The sequence below is a fragment of the Colletotrichum paranaense genome (assembly GCF_030867605.1).
Source record: "Colletotrichum paranaense strain IMI 384185 chromosome Unknown Scaffold_11.1, whole genome shotgun sequence".
Lineage (NCBI taxonomy): Eukaryota > Fungi > Ascomycota > Sordariomycetes > Glomerellales > Glomerellaceae > Colletotrichum > Colletotrichum paranaense.
In genome coordinates this window covers 159,429-176,063 of record NW_026848969.1, presented here as the reverse complement: position 1 = coordinate 176,063, position 16,635 = coordinate 159,429, and the positions used below count along the sequence as shown (strand labels likewise).

The window sequence follows — 16,635 nt, the reverse complement described above, 5'->3', positions numbered from 1 at the left end:
TCATGGATACAGTAAAGACAAAAGTTTCGCTTTAATACTCTGCACACGACTAGTACCTTTCGAAATCTCTAAATTCATTCGATGAGGGTGGATAAATCAGCGGTTTTAGCGAGATAGACTCACGCCCTAGGGCGACAATTCTATCAATGGGACAGGTTACGGATAGTCCCTGCGGATAAGCCCCATAAAATCCATGTCAACTGCTCCCTACGCCCTACTTGTGATCCAAATGCGCAGGGCGCGTGTGGATTTGGCCGGTATCGCTGGGATATGAGCGAGAACATTATTTGTTCAAACGTCTCTCGAGTCATCATCTCTAAGGACTTCAATGGTGGATTCCTTTTCTAGAATATAGAGAATGACAGGGTTAAATGCTACGCCTTTCGCGTGGAGTCTAACGCATGGGGGCTGAGAAGCTATGCACCTTGAACCATGGGCAGTCCAACGAATTGATAGCCCAGTCTCTTGCAGCCACATTGGAGGCGAAAATCTTGTTCACGAAGGACTCAGTCCTGGGTCATCGTCAAGAATGCCCATCTCGCGCTTGAAGTCTCGAAGCCAGTCTGGGTTGTCCGCTGGAGTCTGATTCCATGGATCGTCACTAAGCTATCGTTAGCTCTGAGTTATTATAGGTAATCTTCAAGAGGTATTACTCTTCGAAGGAAATCCACCTCGCCTGATGTTGGAGTTCGGCATCGGTGGGAATTCGCCTGTTCGGATTGCGTGGCGACGTCGTGATGGTTACGAAACGAGTGAGCTCCTTCATGAGCTTCCTATAGCAATTGTCGTCATTGACGAAGAACGAGGAGGTCGAGTACACCTTGCTGATGTCGCCCGTCTTACCGCCGCTAGCATTCACCTGTGTCGGATCAGGTGTACTACCTGAAGAAAGATTCGCCCCCGAAAACTCAAGGCCGGCCTCAGCTGCTATGGAGCCTAGAAGGCCTTCGGATACGCTGGAGGGAGGAACAGCATTCGAAGCCTCCGACGGCGAGAGTCCAGTCCGATGACGGAATGCGGCAAGCCAGTGAGGAGAGCCATTGATGAGACTAAACAAAAAGTTTGTAAAGAATTCCGACGGATTGAGCGAAGAGGCCTCGATTCTTTCGACGATGTTGCAGGCCTCTCGTTGCAACTCGTCGTCGGAAATTTGTGGCTCAATCAACTTGGATATCTCCACGTAGCTCTGCAGTTGCTCTTCCAAACCGCAGGCCTCAAAGATGCACGCTTTACCGTTTATGCTAAGATACGTGAATCGTGACCTTGCGTTGTTCTTCATCGGTCGGACCCGCGCCTGCTGTACGATGGATTCGGATGACATGAGCAGATCTCGCAGCCAGCTCTGGGTTGACGTTGCGGGTCTCTTGGAAAATGAAATTGAGTCGCATCCAAAAATCACGCAGCAGCTCTCGTATAAAAGTTCTGCATTCGTAGGCATCTCGTCCTTGGTGTTTTGGTGCTCGGCTGAAAAGTGTTCAAGCTCTAGCTTAATCAGCTCGTAGGCATTGGGCGGTGTCTCTGGAACACCTTGCTTCGTTGTAAAAGGCCATGGCGAGTTGCGTTCCATGTGAATCAAGTCTGGGCAGCACCGATTAGATCTTGCATGCTTGAGTTCTCTAATGACACAGCGGCACTTACAAGGCTGCACCGAGTTCTCGACCATGTTCAAGACATTGTCGTCGAATCCCCAATCACCGTGCCAATCTGCCATCGTCTTTCCGTCTTTGAAGTGCTCGGCCAGATGATCTATCCGGTCGGTCCACGAAGACATTGTGTGACCGCAAAAGCCGCACCGGGAACGTATAATCTCGCTTTCGTATTTCCAATCTCCCATAGGCCACCTCAAGAATTTGGCATCATGAACCAGCTTCAAGTGTTGCTGCAGGTGATCTTTCCGATAAAATGTCCGGTCCTCAGGCTGACGGTCCCTACATGCTTGATAATTATGCTTCTCTAAATGTTCCTTATTCGGGTTCGCTTCGCTGCAAAAGATGCAAACCGGTTGCCCGATGGCGTCAGGGACAGTCGCGCCGGTCGGAGCGCATTCCCAGCGCTCGAGAGAGAGATGCAACGACTTTTCGTGACGCTGCCAGTTGTGTTTCGTCTTGAACGTCTCTGTACAGAACGTGCACTGATATGTGTTGCTGGTCTGCCAAAGGGTTCCTGTGCCCTTGGCCTCAGGGCGTTTCGCCAGCGCTCGACGCCGCCTCCGCTTGACTGCACTTTTCCCAAGGGGTTCGAGAGACCTCAGAGACGTGTGAGAATTGTGTGAATATGCTGAGTTGGCCGAGCTTCTACTGGAGTGAGACGTTCCTGCACTGCTTGCCGAAGACTGCCCGTACAAGGACCGCGTCGGAATGGTGTCTGTCAAGGATCGGTCGCCCAAGTCTTCCCCTTCTGACGAAAATCCAGACACAGCGTTGGCAATAGCCGATACGGACGCAGGCTCATGCTCTGGAGGTGAAACCTGCCATCTCTGGAGAGGGTTCAAATGTTGGAAAGTGTCGGAAAGGCTGGAGCCTGCAGGAATGTCGATGGGCATGGTTCTTGAAGAGGTAATCGCCGGAGAAGGCGGACGTTTTGGCGGCACTTTGAAGCGCGTCCGTCTGCGGGTGTTGGCCAGCCAATTGGTAATCTGCTGTCTGCTGAGGCCGGTCTGCCGCTGCAATATTTCCATGTCCTCGGTGGTTGGGTACGGGTGATGGTTGTTGTTGGCCAACCATGTCTTCAGAATGCGGAGGGACTTGGATGAGAAGCGAGTTCCGATCTTCGGCGGCGTTGTGGTATCTGAAGGCTGGAGTGATGGTATGATATTCCCTTCGTCGCCAAATAGGTGTCCCATAGGCTCTCCGTCGCCCAAGGCTTCTGAGAACATAAACACGCCAGGCTCGTCAAATTGGTTGGCGTTGTTCACCGGTTGCCTTTCGACAAAGTCCATGCTGACATGTTGGCTACCCAGAGCGGTTGGGGCGGGGCCAATCGCAAATGCATCTTGTTGATGAGATGACTCAACACCAAGAACACTGAGAGGTTCAAGAGAACCAATGCCCTGGAAATTCTGTGAAGTTTCGTCTTGTCCAGTTCCAAAGCTGGTAATGTCGAGTTGCTGATTGTTGACAAAGTTCGACGTAATGAAGTCCAACTCAAGCGCGGCGGTGAAGTCGTCGATGCTGAGAGCTTGCGTATCATTGGCTGCACCCGGTCCCTTGTCCATCGTTGTGCGAGTTGTGTAAATGCGTGAGGATGCAGCTTGTCAACGTCAGAGGAGTGGCATCTGTTAGTGCTGTCCAAGAGCAGATAGGATGAAAGTTTCCCCGAATAGACTCTCTGCTTTCAGATGGTCAGGGAGGGCAGTCATATTGTGCCCGCACCCCGCAGTGAATCTTGTTCCTGTGCTCGGGTCATCATCAGCCCGGCTATCGGCACACCTCTCAATTACTCTGTATCGCTCTTCGTCAATCTCCCCCCATAAGGTGAGAGTTGCGGGCTAACTTCCAAATCACAGCTCTGGAGAAGCTTAATTGACGTTGATGTGCTGTGGATGAACCCCGTAGAGCTCTTGTATTTGCGACAGGTTTTGCGATATTTTTTCTCGCTTTTCTTTTGGATATCTACACACGCGACTTTGAGGAATAGCAAGTGATCGGCTGCCTTCCACGCACCACTCTGCTAACACACTCCCTTTAAGTTTGCGGATAAAGATGCGGCTCAACCACACAATGTCTTTCGTACCTCTGTTTCAAAATACGATTCCGTACCACCGGAGCCGAGTCCGGCACAGGACAACAGGTCGACAGGCCCGTTGACACCACGCGACACCAAATTCGGCTGAGCATTCGGCGACCGAGCCGTTTGTTCTGAGCCGGCCGATTTCGGAGCTCTGGGTACCACACAAAAGATCCGTAAAGACACAAACATTGCCGCGCTGGTTTCGATCTCGGTCAACCCCACCCATTTGGCCTCGATTGCTCGCCCCGGGGTGAGCCCGTCGGGAGATGTCCGTTGCGGCTAACCCCCGCGCCCCAACAATGCTACCTTGAATTCAGCAAGGCGGTGTCTGATTCGTGGGGACGCAGTGATGGCTTCTGTTTGAAGCAATTCATCTACCAATTTTGCGGGGACAACTGGGCTATTCCGAGGGATGATCTATCAGTCCAGTCACCGAGGTCGGAAAAGTCAGCCAGGTGCAATGTAGTAGACGTTTCCGCCGGGTGGATTCTTCGCAATGCCGTCGGTCAACGTCCTTTCTTTGCCGAGTTTTTCGGGCAGCTAGCTCTGAAAAACTTGGATTTCCCATTCATTTTTGCGCAATGGCAGTGCTACGTGGTCGCCAAGTCACGGTCTTTTCTCAGATTCATCCCCGCATGGTCGAACGGAGAAAGCCAAGCCAGGTCTCTCGTCCCACATCGGCAGCCCGCAAACATGTCTCACGACGAAGTCGAACAGTCTGAGAAGCCGGAGCCGAGCAGCGACGGCCGGCCCGAAACCCCGGACTTGGCACCGACAACTTCCAATGCGGAGAAGAGTGGCAGTATTGTGCCGGCCGTGGACATGAACGATGCTAGTCTAAGCCGCCAAGACACCGAGGCTGTCTACAACAGGTTCACGCCAGCCAAGAAGAGGCTCGTAACAGCCGTTGTAGCATGCGGCGGGATTGCGTCGACGGTCTCTTCCTTGTTGCTTCTAGCTGCCATCCCCGAAATCGCTGCCGATCTCAACACAACTGGAACTACCATCAACGTCAGCAACGCTATCTATGTTCTATTCATGGGCATATGCACCCTCTTCTGGGGCCCTATCAGTCAAGTTTACGGTCGAAAATGGGTAGGTTGACAAGTTTCGGTTCAATATCTCGGTACGAGCTCACAGAAAACACGCAGCCCTGCATTGTCTCAGCATGTACCTTCTTTGCCTTCAATGTAGGAACGGCCTTGTCGCCAAACCTTGCAGCCTTCTTCGTCTTCCGTATGTTTTCGGCGTTCACGGGAACAGCATATTTGGTGCTCGGCTCCAGTTGCATCGGCGACATCTACAAGCCCACGGAACGAGGCACCGCGCTTGCATTTTTCCTCAATGGCACTCTCATCGGTCAGAGCTTTGGCCCATTTATCGGTGGCGTTATGGTGAACTTCCATAGCTGGAGATCATTGTTTTGGTTCCAGTCTGCTCTCGCCGGGCTCACGGCAATCCTTGCGGTGGCATTCCTCCCAGAAACCAGCCACCGACTGCGCTCAGACGAGTTAAAGGGATTGAGCACTAAGGCAAAGGTAGCTCAGGTCTGGGACTGGGCAAACCCGTTCCGTGTACTGGCTCTCTTGCTGATACCTAAACTCTTCGTGGCTGTAAGCTACACTCGGAAGTTATTCTTTATCATTCACCGTTCTAATCATGCGACCTAGGGAATGGCTGCCTCGGCCTTAGTGTGGAACATGCAAGCATTGCTCACCCCTATCCGATACGTCATTAACCCTAGGTTTCACTTGACGTCGCCTCTCGAATCAGGGCTCTTCTTCCTCGCACCAGGGTGTGGCTTCTTCTTTGGCACGTATGCCGGAGGACGCTGGGCCGACCGAACTGTCAAGCAATGGATCAAGATCAGGGGTCGTAGAGTCCCCGAGGACCGTCTGAGGAGCTCATTCGTGGCAATGGGAGCTGTGATCCCTATCTGCATCATTATTTACGGCTGGTCCATTGAGAAGGCGGTCGGCGGGATCCCACTTCCGGTGATCTGCATGTTTATCCAGGGCTTCGCCCAGGTAATCGCATTTCCCAGCATCAACACGTATTGCTTGGATGTGTTCAAAGGCCGGAGCGCCGAAGTCATAGGTTCGTCCCTCTTCTACACACTACAGCTTGCCTTGTACATCAAAATAACAACAACTTTTGTGTTCATCCAGCGGGAAACTACTTCTTCCGATACGCTATCGCAGCTGTCGGTACTGCTTCATGTTTGCCTGCAATTCAAAGCATTGGCGTCGGCTGGTTCAGTACAATCACTGCCTTATTTGTGTTCTTCGCCGCGGTTGCTGTATACTGCGTTGTCATAATTGCCTCAAAGGAAGATGCCAAAGTCAATGAAGCGGTCTGAAGTGGAATCGCAGCTAGATCCAATGGTCCCACGTGGCTTTGGATGGGATGATAATTCTTGGCTCATCTTGTCTCAAGACTACCTCCGCATTGAGTTTCACTAAGCCGGCTCATCTTTATCCATTCATATACCGCTATCGCGTAGCGCTATTGAATGCTCAATAGTCGATGATTCGACTTCCGGGCCTGGAAGTGATTCCGAGTAAGTATTATGCATATAATGTCCAATCTGATACAGCGAAGCTCAGCCAAGGCGAGGAAAGGTTTGGCAATGATCGCCAAGTGTACCAAGCAGCTACTCAACAGCGAACCAAAACCCAATACTAGCAATCGCAGCGAACTTTGGGGGAGTATGATGAAACTTGACGTAAAAGGAAGCGAGAATCATGGCAGAATGGCATACTTTGCTTGATAGGGAGCGCGATTTCTCTCGCTCGGTCCCTTTATTATTGTCTGCACGGATAGCAAGACGAACTGAGACCTTTGTGAAGTGGCAGAGACCGAGAGTGCGATCCCGAGTGTACCTACAAGCTATCTTGGCAAAACGGTCAGATGTTTCAATGACTCGATCGGGCGAACCTTGCTATTGCGAGAAGGTCGGGGGCAGCCGAGTCTTCCCCCATGATAGCATTCCGTGAAACACATCAAAACCATCTCGGTCCGGCCAATAATCATGTCCTCTTTCTCGGACTTTATCGGCCCCGCTTGCTCCAGTTATCTCTATTGGGCTTACACCTAACTTCACGATATTACAGGGTCAAAACAAGAATCATTCATCGATCTGTGTACGAGCTTGAGCAAAGAAAGCGGCCTCTCTGGCCCCCTCGCCCCGAGATATGGCGCAGGTCAAGGGGGCGATAGGTCAGAACCTGTCAACTGAGGAGGCAATCGCGATTACGTGCCTAGCGACGGCTGGTATCTATAACGCCCTCGAGTTATACGTCCTAATCTTTGCGAGATTTCGCCGACGAAGCGGACGATACTTCTGGAGCATGCTAGTTGCCAACACCGGCATCCTGCTTCATGCGTGTGGCGGCCTGGGTCGGTTTATGCAGCCGACGAAAACGGTGATACCGGGGATATTCGCCCATATTGGCTGGTACTGCATGGTCACGGGCCAGTCCGTCGTATTGTGGTCACGATTGCATCTCGTCGTTTACAATCGCATCACTATCCAGTTGGTGTTAGCGTTGATAATAACGTCCTTCTTCTGCGTTCACATTCCGCAGACGGTCCTCTTCGCTGGAGTCTGGGCAGGCAATAGCCCAGTCTGGGACACCCGCTTCAAGATATTCGAAAAGGCATCTTTGATGGTGTTTACTCTGCAGGAAATGATCATCACCGGAATCTTCGTCAGGGCCGGATTTCGAAACTTCAAAAGCCTCTTCGAGTTCAAGGCGCAGGAGGCAAAGGTCCTGCTCAGCTTCCTCATCAGTATGTTCGTGTTGGTGTTCCTCCTCGACACCGGGCTCGTCATTCTGGAGTACACGGGCTTTTTCGTCTTTCAGACAACTAGCAAACCCATCGTCTACAGCATCAAGTTGAAAGTTGAATTTGCGGTTCTGGAAAAGCTTCTGGCATTCACACGGATGAAGCAGTGCGACTGCCATCAGCTGGAGGACATCCCGAAGGATGCAACCAAGTCTTTCGCCAACAATGCTACACTCGCTACCACGATGAACACGATACCTTGAGGGCAACGCACTAAATACAGAACATCAACATCAAGTCTTGGGCCGAGAAGAATATGGTATGACAGCCAGGTGCCATCGCGACGCTTAGACAGAAACCAGTGGAGAAGCCAGGGCCGTCCGACGTCTTGGGTTGCCACCAAGGAGAATGACTATAACCACCAAGACTCTCTAGGCGCCGATCCATCGTTAGTGAAGCCCCTAGCTAATAGAACAGACATTCGGAAAGCTACCATGGGTGAGTGCAGAAACATTCTGCAACTGATTTGGGTCTCAATGCGGTGTATCATTACTGATTCCGAGTCACAGAGTTTCAAAGAGTCTCTTGACTAAACTGTGGAACCAACATCGACTCTGCACCTAGTTGACTCGTCCCAAGGTTTCACCTGTGCAACAATTCGAAGACAATGACAGCATCTTAATGTAACTACAGACAGTGGAAGAGGTCTGGTAAGCTGCGAGATGAGATTGTATATGAAAAGAAACATGTGTCTCAAGGGACGTACTATTAGACGGCGAAGATACATTCGTCAATAATGTTCAGCTTATAACTCATATCTAAACTCTTTATTCTCGAGATCCGTCAAATCCCAGAACTCGTGGTTCTCCTCCACTTTATAAGCATCTCCTAAAGCCGCCTTTTCAGCATCACGCTTTTTGTTCCTTCTCTCCAACACCCAGCGCATCAAGAATAAGTCGACTGTAACCAAGAAGTAAATAATGCAGATGGATATCTTTGCAGGGAGATACCTAGGCGCATCCCGGGCCTGGAAGGTCTGAGGAGATATGATGTTACCAATGGTGTATGCGATGGTCCCAATGCATGCGACGGTGACTTTCTTGGTGGAACCTGCAACATTGGTGCTCTGCAGTCCCAGAATCGTCGTCCATCCGATTGGGATACCTCCTGAAGTGTAGTACCCGATCAAGGCTGGGACCTTCGAAGTTGTAGCCATGAGAATAGCACCGATAATGGCAGGGATGTGACCGGCAATGCACCAGTAGAGTCGTTGTCTCGTCTTCATTGCTAGCCAAGTCAGGCCGACCAACGCCACGATCTCGTAAGCCCCGAGTGGCGTGACGAGAAGAAGCGACTCCTCACTCGTGTATCCCATGCCTCGCACTAAGATGTTGCCAAAGCTGGTTGCAATAGAGTTGGGGATGTTGGCCGCGAAGATCCAAAAAGCATAAAGCCAAGTCATTACATCGAGCAATGCCTCCTTGACGTGCTTCCATTTGAACTCCTGCGAGCCAATACCTTGCTCATTATCCCGGATTCGCTCAAGGTGAGTCGCCTTTTCTTCCTGAGAAAGAAATCTGGCAGTGGCCGGCGAGTCAGGCATGATGAAGAAGAACGCGATACCAACGAGTGCGGTCAGCAGACCAAGGAACAAGAAGATCACTTGCCAACCCCTCAAAGCTGCGTTGGGGTCTTTTCCAACGTGTGTTGCGACGCCATATGCGAAGAAGCCACCAAACATTTGAGCTGCACCACAGACAGAGAACCAGATTCCGACGCGGAATGCCTGTTCCTGCTTGGTGTACCACTGGGAGGTGAAGAGAACCCATGCAGGCACTACAGCCGCTTCGAACGCACCAAGGAGAAAACGGCAGACAAGCAGGCCAGCGTAGTTCTTGCATGCGGCGAGGCAAGCTAGGACGACGCCCCATAGAATGATATTGATGGAGGTGTACTTCGCAAGAGGAAACATTTGGATGAGTCGGATGGTTGGGAACTCGAAAGCGAGCTGGCCAAAGAAGAAGATGGAAGCAACCCAGTTGAATTGGTTCCCGTGGAGACCAGTGGATTGCTGAATGCCCGTGACGCTGGCATATGAGATGGCTGTCTTGTCGATATATTGCAAGAAGTATACGATGCAAATCAGCGGCATGATGTGAGTATCGATGCGGTGCTTGAGCCTTCTATTCAGCTCTGGGTCAACAGTGCGGGCTAGAGGGCCAGTTTCGTTGAGAAGTTCGAGGGCAGCATCAGCGCCAGTCTTCGGAAGGCTCTTGGCAGCTTGCTCCGGGCTCTTTGCTCCCGTCGGCGCCGAGTTCGACGCCACGGATGCGGAGCGCTCGTCTGAATTGGAAATATCATCTGTAGCAGGTGGCTCTGCCACTCCCTTGATGTCGTGGTCGGCCATAGTCTGTACTGTCGAGTTACGAGACGACAATGCAACTAATCTTTGCCAATCAGTGATCAGGCAGCATTAAGTTTGACAAAGAATGTCCGCAAGAAGTAGTCCGTAGTAAAGTTGCAAGGAAAGATGCTTGCTCTTATCACTTGCATCTGCAGCATCACAGCAGCGTTTAGAGCACACCATCAGCAACGCCTCGTTACTCATGGCTGGGCAAATCCATACGCAAGGTGCAAATACCAAAAGTTTTCACTGACGACATCCACATAATTCCGATAAGAGACGACGCATCCACCAGAAACCGACGTATCAAGACAAATGTCAGACGACTTTTGATCCTTCGTGTTACTCTGACAAGCACGTCATCGTGAACCCGATGGTGCAAGCCTTCAAAAGTTGCCTATTGAAGATTTTGTACCCCACCTGCTCGGCTCACCAGCGTAATGGCTCGACTCGGAGAATCACGCCACGGCCAACCAGAGCGGTGAAAACCATGAAATGGCGGCTTGAGTCGGTTCTGGAAGCCATAAAAGTGACTTCAATACTATGCTGACGCTTTTAATAGTTTATCCTTATCAGTAGGCTCTTATCTGTGTAGATACCTGGGTTCTCTGGGTTCCGCCATTATGGTTTAGCTCAACCCTCGAGGTCCCGTCATGCGGGCAAGACGATGGACTCGCATGAACGCCTTTCCCATCTAATGAGACTAGCAAGGCAACTTCCAGACACATGCAATGGCACAGACACGTGAATTGCGTAGTCATTTCATGAGAACGTGAATCTCATAAGATTGGGACAGCTTAGATGGTGGATTCTGTCTTTTGCGACCCTTCCTGCAATTGGTTAATGTTCCTCATCGTTCCAGTCGCGGTATTGATGAGACTTTCAAAAGCGCTCAAGTGATTGTATTCCGCTATTCTGAGAAGGGATCCCGGGGGGGCGTAGGTTTTCCCGTCTAGTTTCTGAATCTACTTCGTCCAAGCTGGACCGCTGAAGAGCATCGCAGGTCATTGAAAGATGACGACCTAGGACAACAAGCCAATCGGCAGTCTGTAACTTACCAGCTTGGTATAATCATAGTTTATCATTGCTATTATATGCTGCTGTAGCCTTCAAGTTTGGTAATCGTTTTACCTCCCTCCAGGTTCCTCTCAAGTCCAGTATGGTGTAACTACATAATGGGACGGCCCACGTGTGTGCGCGATGGAAGAACCCGTACGCTTTTCAGGTGGTGTGTTTGCCCAGTCTTCAAGCTGTACCAAAGGTGATATTAGGAGATGTTCTTGGCTGCGACTATTACAATTCACATTCGAACAGTCTCGTCGCACGAGTGAGCCACAGTCATGCCCCAAAGGCTGCGGCGAACAGACTTGGAGTACTGGGCAATCTTGAACTCAACACCCCACCTCCTGGCTATTGACGCTGTTGCCAAAGGTTTGCAGCCCTTAGCCGGCGTTATCGGGCGCAAGTACGGAGTCTCTGGATAATTACCGCTCAGTAAATCTGTCAACGATGACGATTCTGGGAGAACATGGCTGTCGTGCGATACTCCGCGCATCTCGCATCAGACCCGCGGAGAATCAACCAGTCAGATGACAACGCATGGCTCACTAAAGAGGCTTCCCGATATTCCGCACCCAAATCGCGGTTGGCTGTAAACGCGCCTTACAGACGCCCTAGATCGACGCAGGCCCCCGGCGACTGCGGGGTCGATATTCGCCGACACTTTAGAAGACTCTCCGCTTTCGGGGTGGTTGATCGGGATCCGGCTGGCTGTGCCGTTATCAAATGCTGCAAGCTGATGCGGGGAATCTGCTGACAGCTTATCCAAGCTTGAACCATTCATTACACGTACGATGTCAAGGTCGTGGAGTAGAGATCATTCATCATATAAATCACTCGCCTGCTGCAGCTTGCAGCATAATTACTTCCAAGTCTTTGACGTTAAAGAAAGCCATTATGTCACCCAATACATTCAACATCTCCTGCCTTTGCGGCGGCGTCTCGCAGCAGGTTCAGTCTGTCGTTGCTCACGGAGAGACTCTCAAGTTGTCCATCAACCATGGCGACGTTGATCGACACGCCACAGGCATTCTCTGCGCCTCTTACTACCCCATTCATGAATCTCATCAAACGGATGATACGACTGCGTTTCATGGCGTTGACGGGTGGACAAGATACTTTTGCAGCACGTGCGGATGCCATGTCCTGAGACGCAGAGATATTGATGGAGTGACTGTGTGGGAAGCAGCCACTGGCGTCCTACTGCATAACACGGCCGACGACGTTGGCGCGGACGCGCGTTTTGCAAGGCACACCGGCGTTTCCGATACCAAAGACGGCGGGATCTCGATATGGCTGTCCGAGATTGATGGACAGCGGCTAGAATCGACGACAACGCCGGTCACTCCATCATCACAGTCCACGACGAAGCTTCCTCCCACGCCAGCTGGCTGTTCAAAAGACTCTCTGCACGCCTCATGCGCCTGTGGCAGGGTGAGCTACCAAATCACACGGCCAACCGAAGAAAGCTATCTACCGCACTCCGGCTTCCCCGACCTACAATATGCTCAAGTCGAACATTCCGCCGAGTTTATGAAGAACCCCGACACCGTCAAGTGGTGGATTCGAAGCAACGGCACAAAGTACTTGGCTGGAACCTGTGCTTGCCGGTCTTGCCGCCTCATCTCCGGATTTGAGGTTCAGACCTGGGCATTCGTCCCCCGATGCAACATCTTCTTTCACATCCCCGGACCAGACGACGGCCAGTCCGGAATCCTCCCGCTCAACTTCGTAGACTTGCCCGCCGGGATCGTGAAGACATACGAATCCTCACCTGGTGTCTTTCGCGAATTCTGTGGTAACTGCGGTGCAACGATATTCTGGCGCGACAGTTGGCGACCAGACGTCATCGACGTCAGCGTAGGGCTTCTTCGGGCAGACGAGGGTGCGCGGGCCGAGACATGGCTGGACTGGTGGACGGAGCGATGCAGCTTCGAGGAAGAGACGGAAAGGGGTCGATCAGGGGAGCCCGCGCGCATTGCCAGGAGGCTCATTGACGGCCTTGAACGAGGCTTGCGCTCAGGGGCCCAGTCAAAGTGATGTAGCTTGATTCAATCAGAAACAGATCGTTCACCGTGAAGCTCTTTGCAGGTCGCTAGCAGGCCTATAATAGGCAATTTGCAGAATCACGTTCTTCTTGGCGAACAAGATAACAAATCATTTTTGCTACGGGCTATAGAAAGATGGATCGATCCGGCAATCTGAAATCTGGATTCTATTTTCTTACCGCTGAGATTAGCCAAGGATACCCGAGTCATCCCATGTCCGTTCCAAGTTTCGCAATGATTGCACTGCTTTCCAATTCGGATGAAACAGGCGGGTTTCTATATCAATCCAGAAAACATAAAAACAGTGCCCGTGAACTTATCAAGCATTGTTTAAGGGGCTATTTCAACCGGCTTCCCAGTGGGATAGACTTGGCGTATGACTCGGGGGTCCCTTTCGGGCCTGCCAAGCGCGCCGGGCCGGGCGGGGCCCCCTTAACGGACGGACACGGACTCTGTCAAAGGTCGGGCCCGCGGCGCCGGGTCATGTGGAGGGACACGTGGGATATTGGCGGTATACTGATATCATGGGACCGGAGTTGGTGGGATACCGGGCAGGCTCATACTTACCGACTTCTCCAGGTCGTCAAGCTGAACTCACCGTTGTCTGACCGAGCGGTTAGTTTACTTGGCATGCTTATGTGCCTTGGTGACAGCTACTCGGATCGATTCCAAGCCCCGCAATCCTTTGTTTGCTGACAGCTTACTGCTGCGCCTCGGGGTAAGGGTAGCATCACAGAAACTCTCACTTGCAGGCCATCCTGTGTCGTTGCACAGGGAACGTCTGTCCGTATCTTCACAAGAGGTCTAGTTTATTGATGCACATCGTTGTTCGGGATGAGTCTAAAGCGAGTATCGCGCCACTTTCTCACTTTCAACGAAGGTAATACCGACTAGACCAAGGAGCGCTGACGAACCGAGCCTCCTTTATTGGAAGCTGAAAATAGAAGAGAGCATCGCCCGCTTATGCAGTGTGATGGAGTTGGGCCCTCAAGCTTGGCATGCACAGCTCAACCTAGTCCGCATCGCGTCGTTGGTTTGAGTTGCGACATCAGGTCGACGACATGTCTGCTCTCTTTGACCATCTTGGTGGTGTGAGTTATTTTCATCTTCGTCTGTACTGGCAGAGGAACGTGGGCATCTAATTTGTACGTCTGGTCTTACAATTTTCAGACAAGGCGGTAATCTTCTTGGCTTCTGACTTTGGAGTACAATTATAGTGAATGTTAGTAAAGGCTCACTCGATATGGGACACAAGTGTTGACGACTTGAAGAACATTTAGTCAATTGCTCTCGGATGTAAACATGTCCGCGACGGAGTTTCGCTCACGAGGCCAATGCCATTTGAATCCAATACAAGCCCATGATCAAAAGCCGAGACGGGCATAGCTTCCTGAGCGAGAATCGGTTCACTTACACTTCCTTGAGCTTACAAACATTGTTGGATATCACTCGTGACTACGAAATCATGTTGCATGAACTCGGCAGTGAGGTAGTTGGATGCCAAAAAGTAAACTTCTATAATGGTCCATGCTGACCCTTCAGGTTGGTTCATCGCCGAAGACGAATAATATTGAGTAGTATTGAGTCCGATGAAAATTGACTTAGTAGCTCAGGTCTGTGAGTTGGGAAACTTCTGACTTTGCATGCAACTCCAAGGGAAGCTGGCAGAATTGATCACATGGATCACGGGTTGCATCTGCCTGTCCTTCCCAAATGGAAATGTCGTCCGCCTCGGCATCCCAGAGCAAAGTCAATTGAAGACAATGGTAAGTTGAACGGAGTGAAGAACGTGTCTATTGTCACTGTGATCCTTGACGGCTTTGACCGGCGTCCTATAGAATTGAGGCAGTTTATAATCACAATAGGGTGCAGCCGAGTCGATCAAGGTTTCCAAGTTTACTTTTGGTATAGTGGGAGGGGGAAAAGCGATATGATTCATCATTGGTAAGTTTGCGCGCGTGGAAGGGTGTGAGATGAACCCCGAAAAACAAATCTCCCAGTTCTTGAATTGCCCGTGCTCCCCTCCCCCCTATGCTGTGTGGCGTTCCCCGAGATGATATCGCAAAGTAAACTTTCCGTGCCCCCTCAATACTGCATCCTTCGTATAGGTAACTATAGCTGGTCGTGCACGTGTTGGGGTGGACATGGACAGTGGTCTGTGGAGGAAAAAGATTATAGCATGCCACGGACACCGCGGACGCATACTTGGTACGGCAGAGACGAAAGAGGGTAATGTTTCCGGCAACTAAGTGTGCAGTGCCCAGCCAATGTGGTTCGACACATTTCTAGTACAGGCTCATGACCCGTCGGCAAGTGGGTGTCGGCCGAGTAGCAAAACCAGTGTACAGGGATAAACGTGATTCAGAGAGTTGCACGCTACGGTAGTTGACAGGGCGGCAATCTCATTCTCATCTCAGCCACTCCCAGCGCCAGATTCTACCTCTGCTGTCGCCGTGCTTCCCAGTGCGGCTTACCCCAGCAAACTCCCAAGGGCCTCCGGGTTCGCAGTTCCAAGCCAAGGGAATGGTGTTGCGTGTCCAAGGCCCAAGGGGACTCTGCATGTGATGAGAAGCCACCTCGCCAAGCATCTTGGCAGAACAGGTGGACGGGGTGACTGATGTGGCTATACAGTATTACTCGGGGGCAATCTTTTGGCACGGGCACAGCCGGGGTCGCAGGATTTTCGGCCGACAGCTCTCTTACTGTAAGGTGCATGCACGAATACTCGCGTACCTCAAATCTAGCCTTCCTGTTCAGGATGGTGGTGCTGGCTGGGTTGGCCCGGCCTGTCGAGGGTTTCTTTCGTGCTTGCAGCTGGCGTGTTGATCTGCCACGCCGCCTGGCTGCATCCCATCCCGCCCGCATGTCTGTGTGGGTGGTGTCACCTTGCAGTATGTCTGTGGACTGTGGTTCCGAGTGTTTCTGTGCCGTGCGTTCCAGTCGAGGCCGTTGAAGGCCGCCATCAACGGCCGGCCGGCGCGGGGATGGATCGTCGAAGAGGGTCGTCTAGGAGGGGGAAGGCGTTCGGGTTCCAGATCCTCCCCTCCAGAGGCTTGCTTTTGCTTCTTTCCACACCCAAATACTTGCCCGCCGCCAGAGGGAGGTAGGGCTGAGTCAATGCACGATTGATGAAAAGCTTCCTTCATCCCATGTTGGGTGGTCGCGATTTGGGCCAAAACCTTGTGCGACTCTTTAGAGTCTAGACCTGTAATGGCAGGTTGTCTACTCCGTATGTACAGCTAGGTTGTCTAGTCTCCCACCCGGCATTGCATTCGGGGGGTTTTGCTGGGACATGGATTCTCGAGACTCTCTAGGAGCTTCGCTAGGAACAAAGTCGCAAGTCCGCAGAAGCCAGATGAATGACGGAGGCATCAATTAGCCCGTTGCGCGCGGGCAGCTCCGTAAATGCTAAGTGTATATGCAGTCCTAACTTCTAAGTGGTGTTTACAGACAGGGTACAGCAGGATATAGCAGGGAGAGGGCGGGTTGATATGATCCGATTTGTTGCTCTTCGGAGTTTAGGGGGCGAAGTCTATTAGATTCAAAAGTGGCTCCCGCAGCTTGGAAACTGTCATCGCACAATTGGTCGCGGTTGGTGTGAATTAT

At 51.6% G+C, this 16,635-nt stretch overlaps 7 protein-coding genes across 7 annotated transcripts; 4 read left to right on the top strand and 3 right to left on the bottom strand.

Moving 5' to 3' along the window:
- Positions 1-495: 495 nt before the first annotated feature.
- CPAR01_12380 (homeobox and C2H2 transcription factor) lies at positions 496-3,214 on the bottom strand (the record flags this gene model as incomplete). Its single annotated transcript, XM_060496636.1, has 3 exons — positions 496-601; positions 654-1,578; positions 1,639-3,214. 3 exons carry the CDS (start codon positions 3,212-3,214, stop codon positions 496-498), a joined length of 2,607 nt encoding a protein of 868 aa, XP_060344169.1.
- A 1,208-nt stretch (positions 3,215-4,422) lies between these two features.
- On the top strand, positions 4,423-6,088 carry CPAR01_12379 (major facilitator superfamily transporter; the record flags this gene model as incomplete). The annotated part of the gene is made up of 4 exons (XM_060496635.1): positions 4,423-4,824; positions 4,881-5,342; positions 5,400-5,826; positions 5,898-6,088. The coding sequence occupies 4 exons, from the start codon at positions 4,423-4,425 to the stop codon at positions 6,086-6,088; spliced, it is 1,482 nt and encodes a 493-aa protein (XP_060344168.1).
- Positions 6,089-6,923: 835 nt separating this feature from the next.
- On the top strand, positions 6,924-7,781 carry CPAR01_12378 (uncharacterized protein; the record flags this gene model as incomplete). The annotated part of the gene is made up of 1 exon (XM_060496634.1): positions 6,924-7,781. One exon carries the CDS (start codon positions 6,924-6,926, stop codon positions 7,779-7,781), a length of 858 nt encoding a protein of 285 aa, XP_060344167.1.
- A 542-nt stretch (positions 7,782-8,323) lies between these two features.
- Positions 8,324-9,925, bottom strand: CPAR01_12377 (major facilitator superfamily transporter; the record flags this gene model as incomplete). The annotated part of the gene is made up of 1 exon (XM_060496633.1): positions 8,324-9,925. One exon carries the CDS (start codon positions 9,923-9,925, stop codon positions 8,324-8,326), a length of 1,602 nt encoding a protein of 533 aa, XP_060344166.1.
- A 1,953-nt stretch (positions 9,926-11,878) lies between these two features.
- Positions 11,879-13,021, top strand: CPAR01_12376 (glutathione-dependent formaldehyde-activating enzyme; the record flags this gene model as incomplete). The annotated part of the gene is made up of 1 exon (XM_060496632.1): positions 11,879-13,021. One exon carries the CDS (start codon positions 11,879-11,881, stop codon positions 13,019-13,021), a length of 1,143 nt encoding a protein of 380 aa, XP_060344165.1.
- Positions 13,022-15,058: 2,037 nt separating this feature from the next.
- CPAR01_12375 (uncharacterized protein) lies at positions 15,059-15,232 on the bottom strand (the record flags this gene model as incomplete). Its single annotated transcript, XM_060496631.1, has 1 exon — positions 15,059-15,232. One exon carries the CDS (start codon positions 15,230-15,232, stop codon positions 15,059-15,061), a length of 174 nt encoding a protein of 57 aa, XP_060344164.1.
- A 555-nt stretch (positions 15,233-15,787) lies between these two features.
- Positions 15,788-15,982, top strand: CPAR01_12374 (uncharacterized protein; the record flags this gene model as incomplete). Its single annotated transcript, XM_060496630.1, has 1 exon — positions 15,788-15,982. The coding sequence occupies one exon, from the start codon at positions 15,788-15,790 to the stop codon at positions 15,980-15,982; it is 195 nt and encodes a 64-aa protein (XP_060344163.1).
- Between the last annotated feature and the right edge of the window lie 653 nt (positions 15,983-16,635).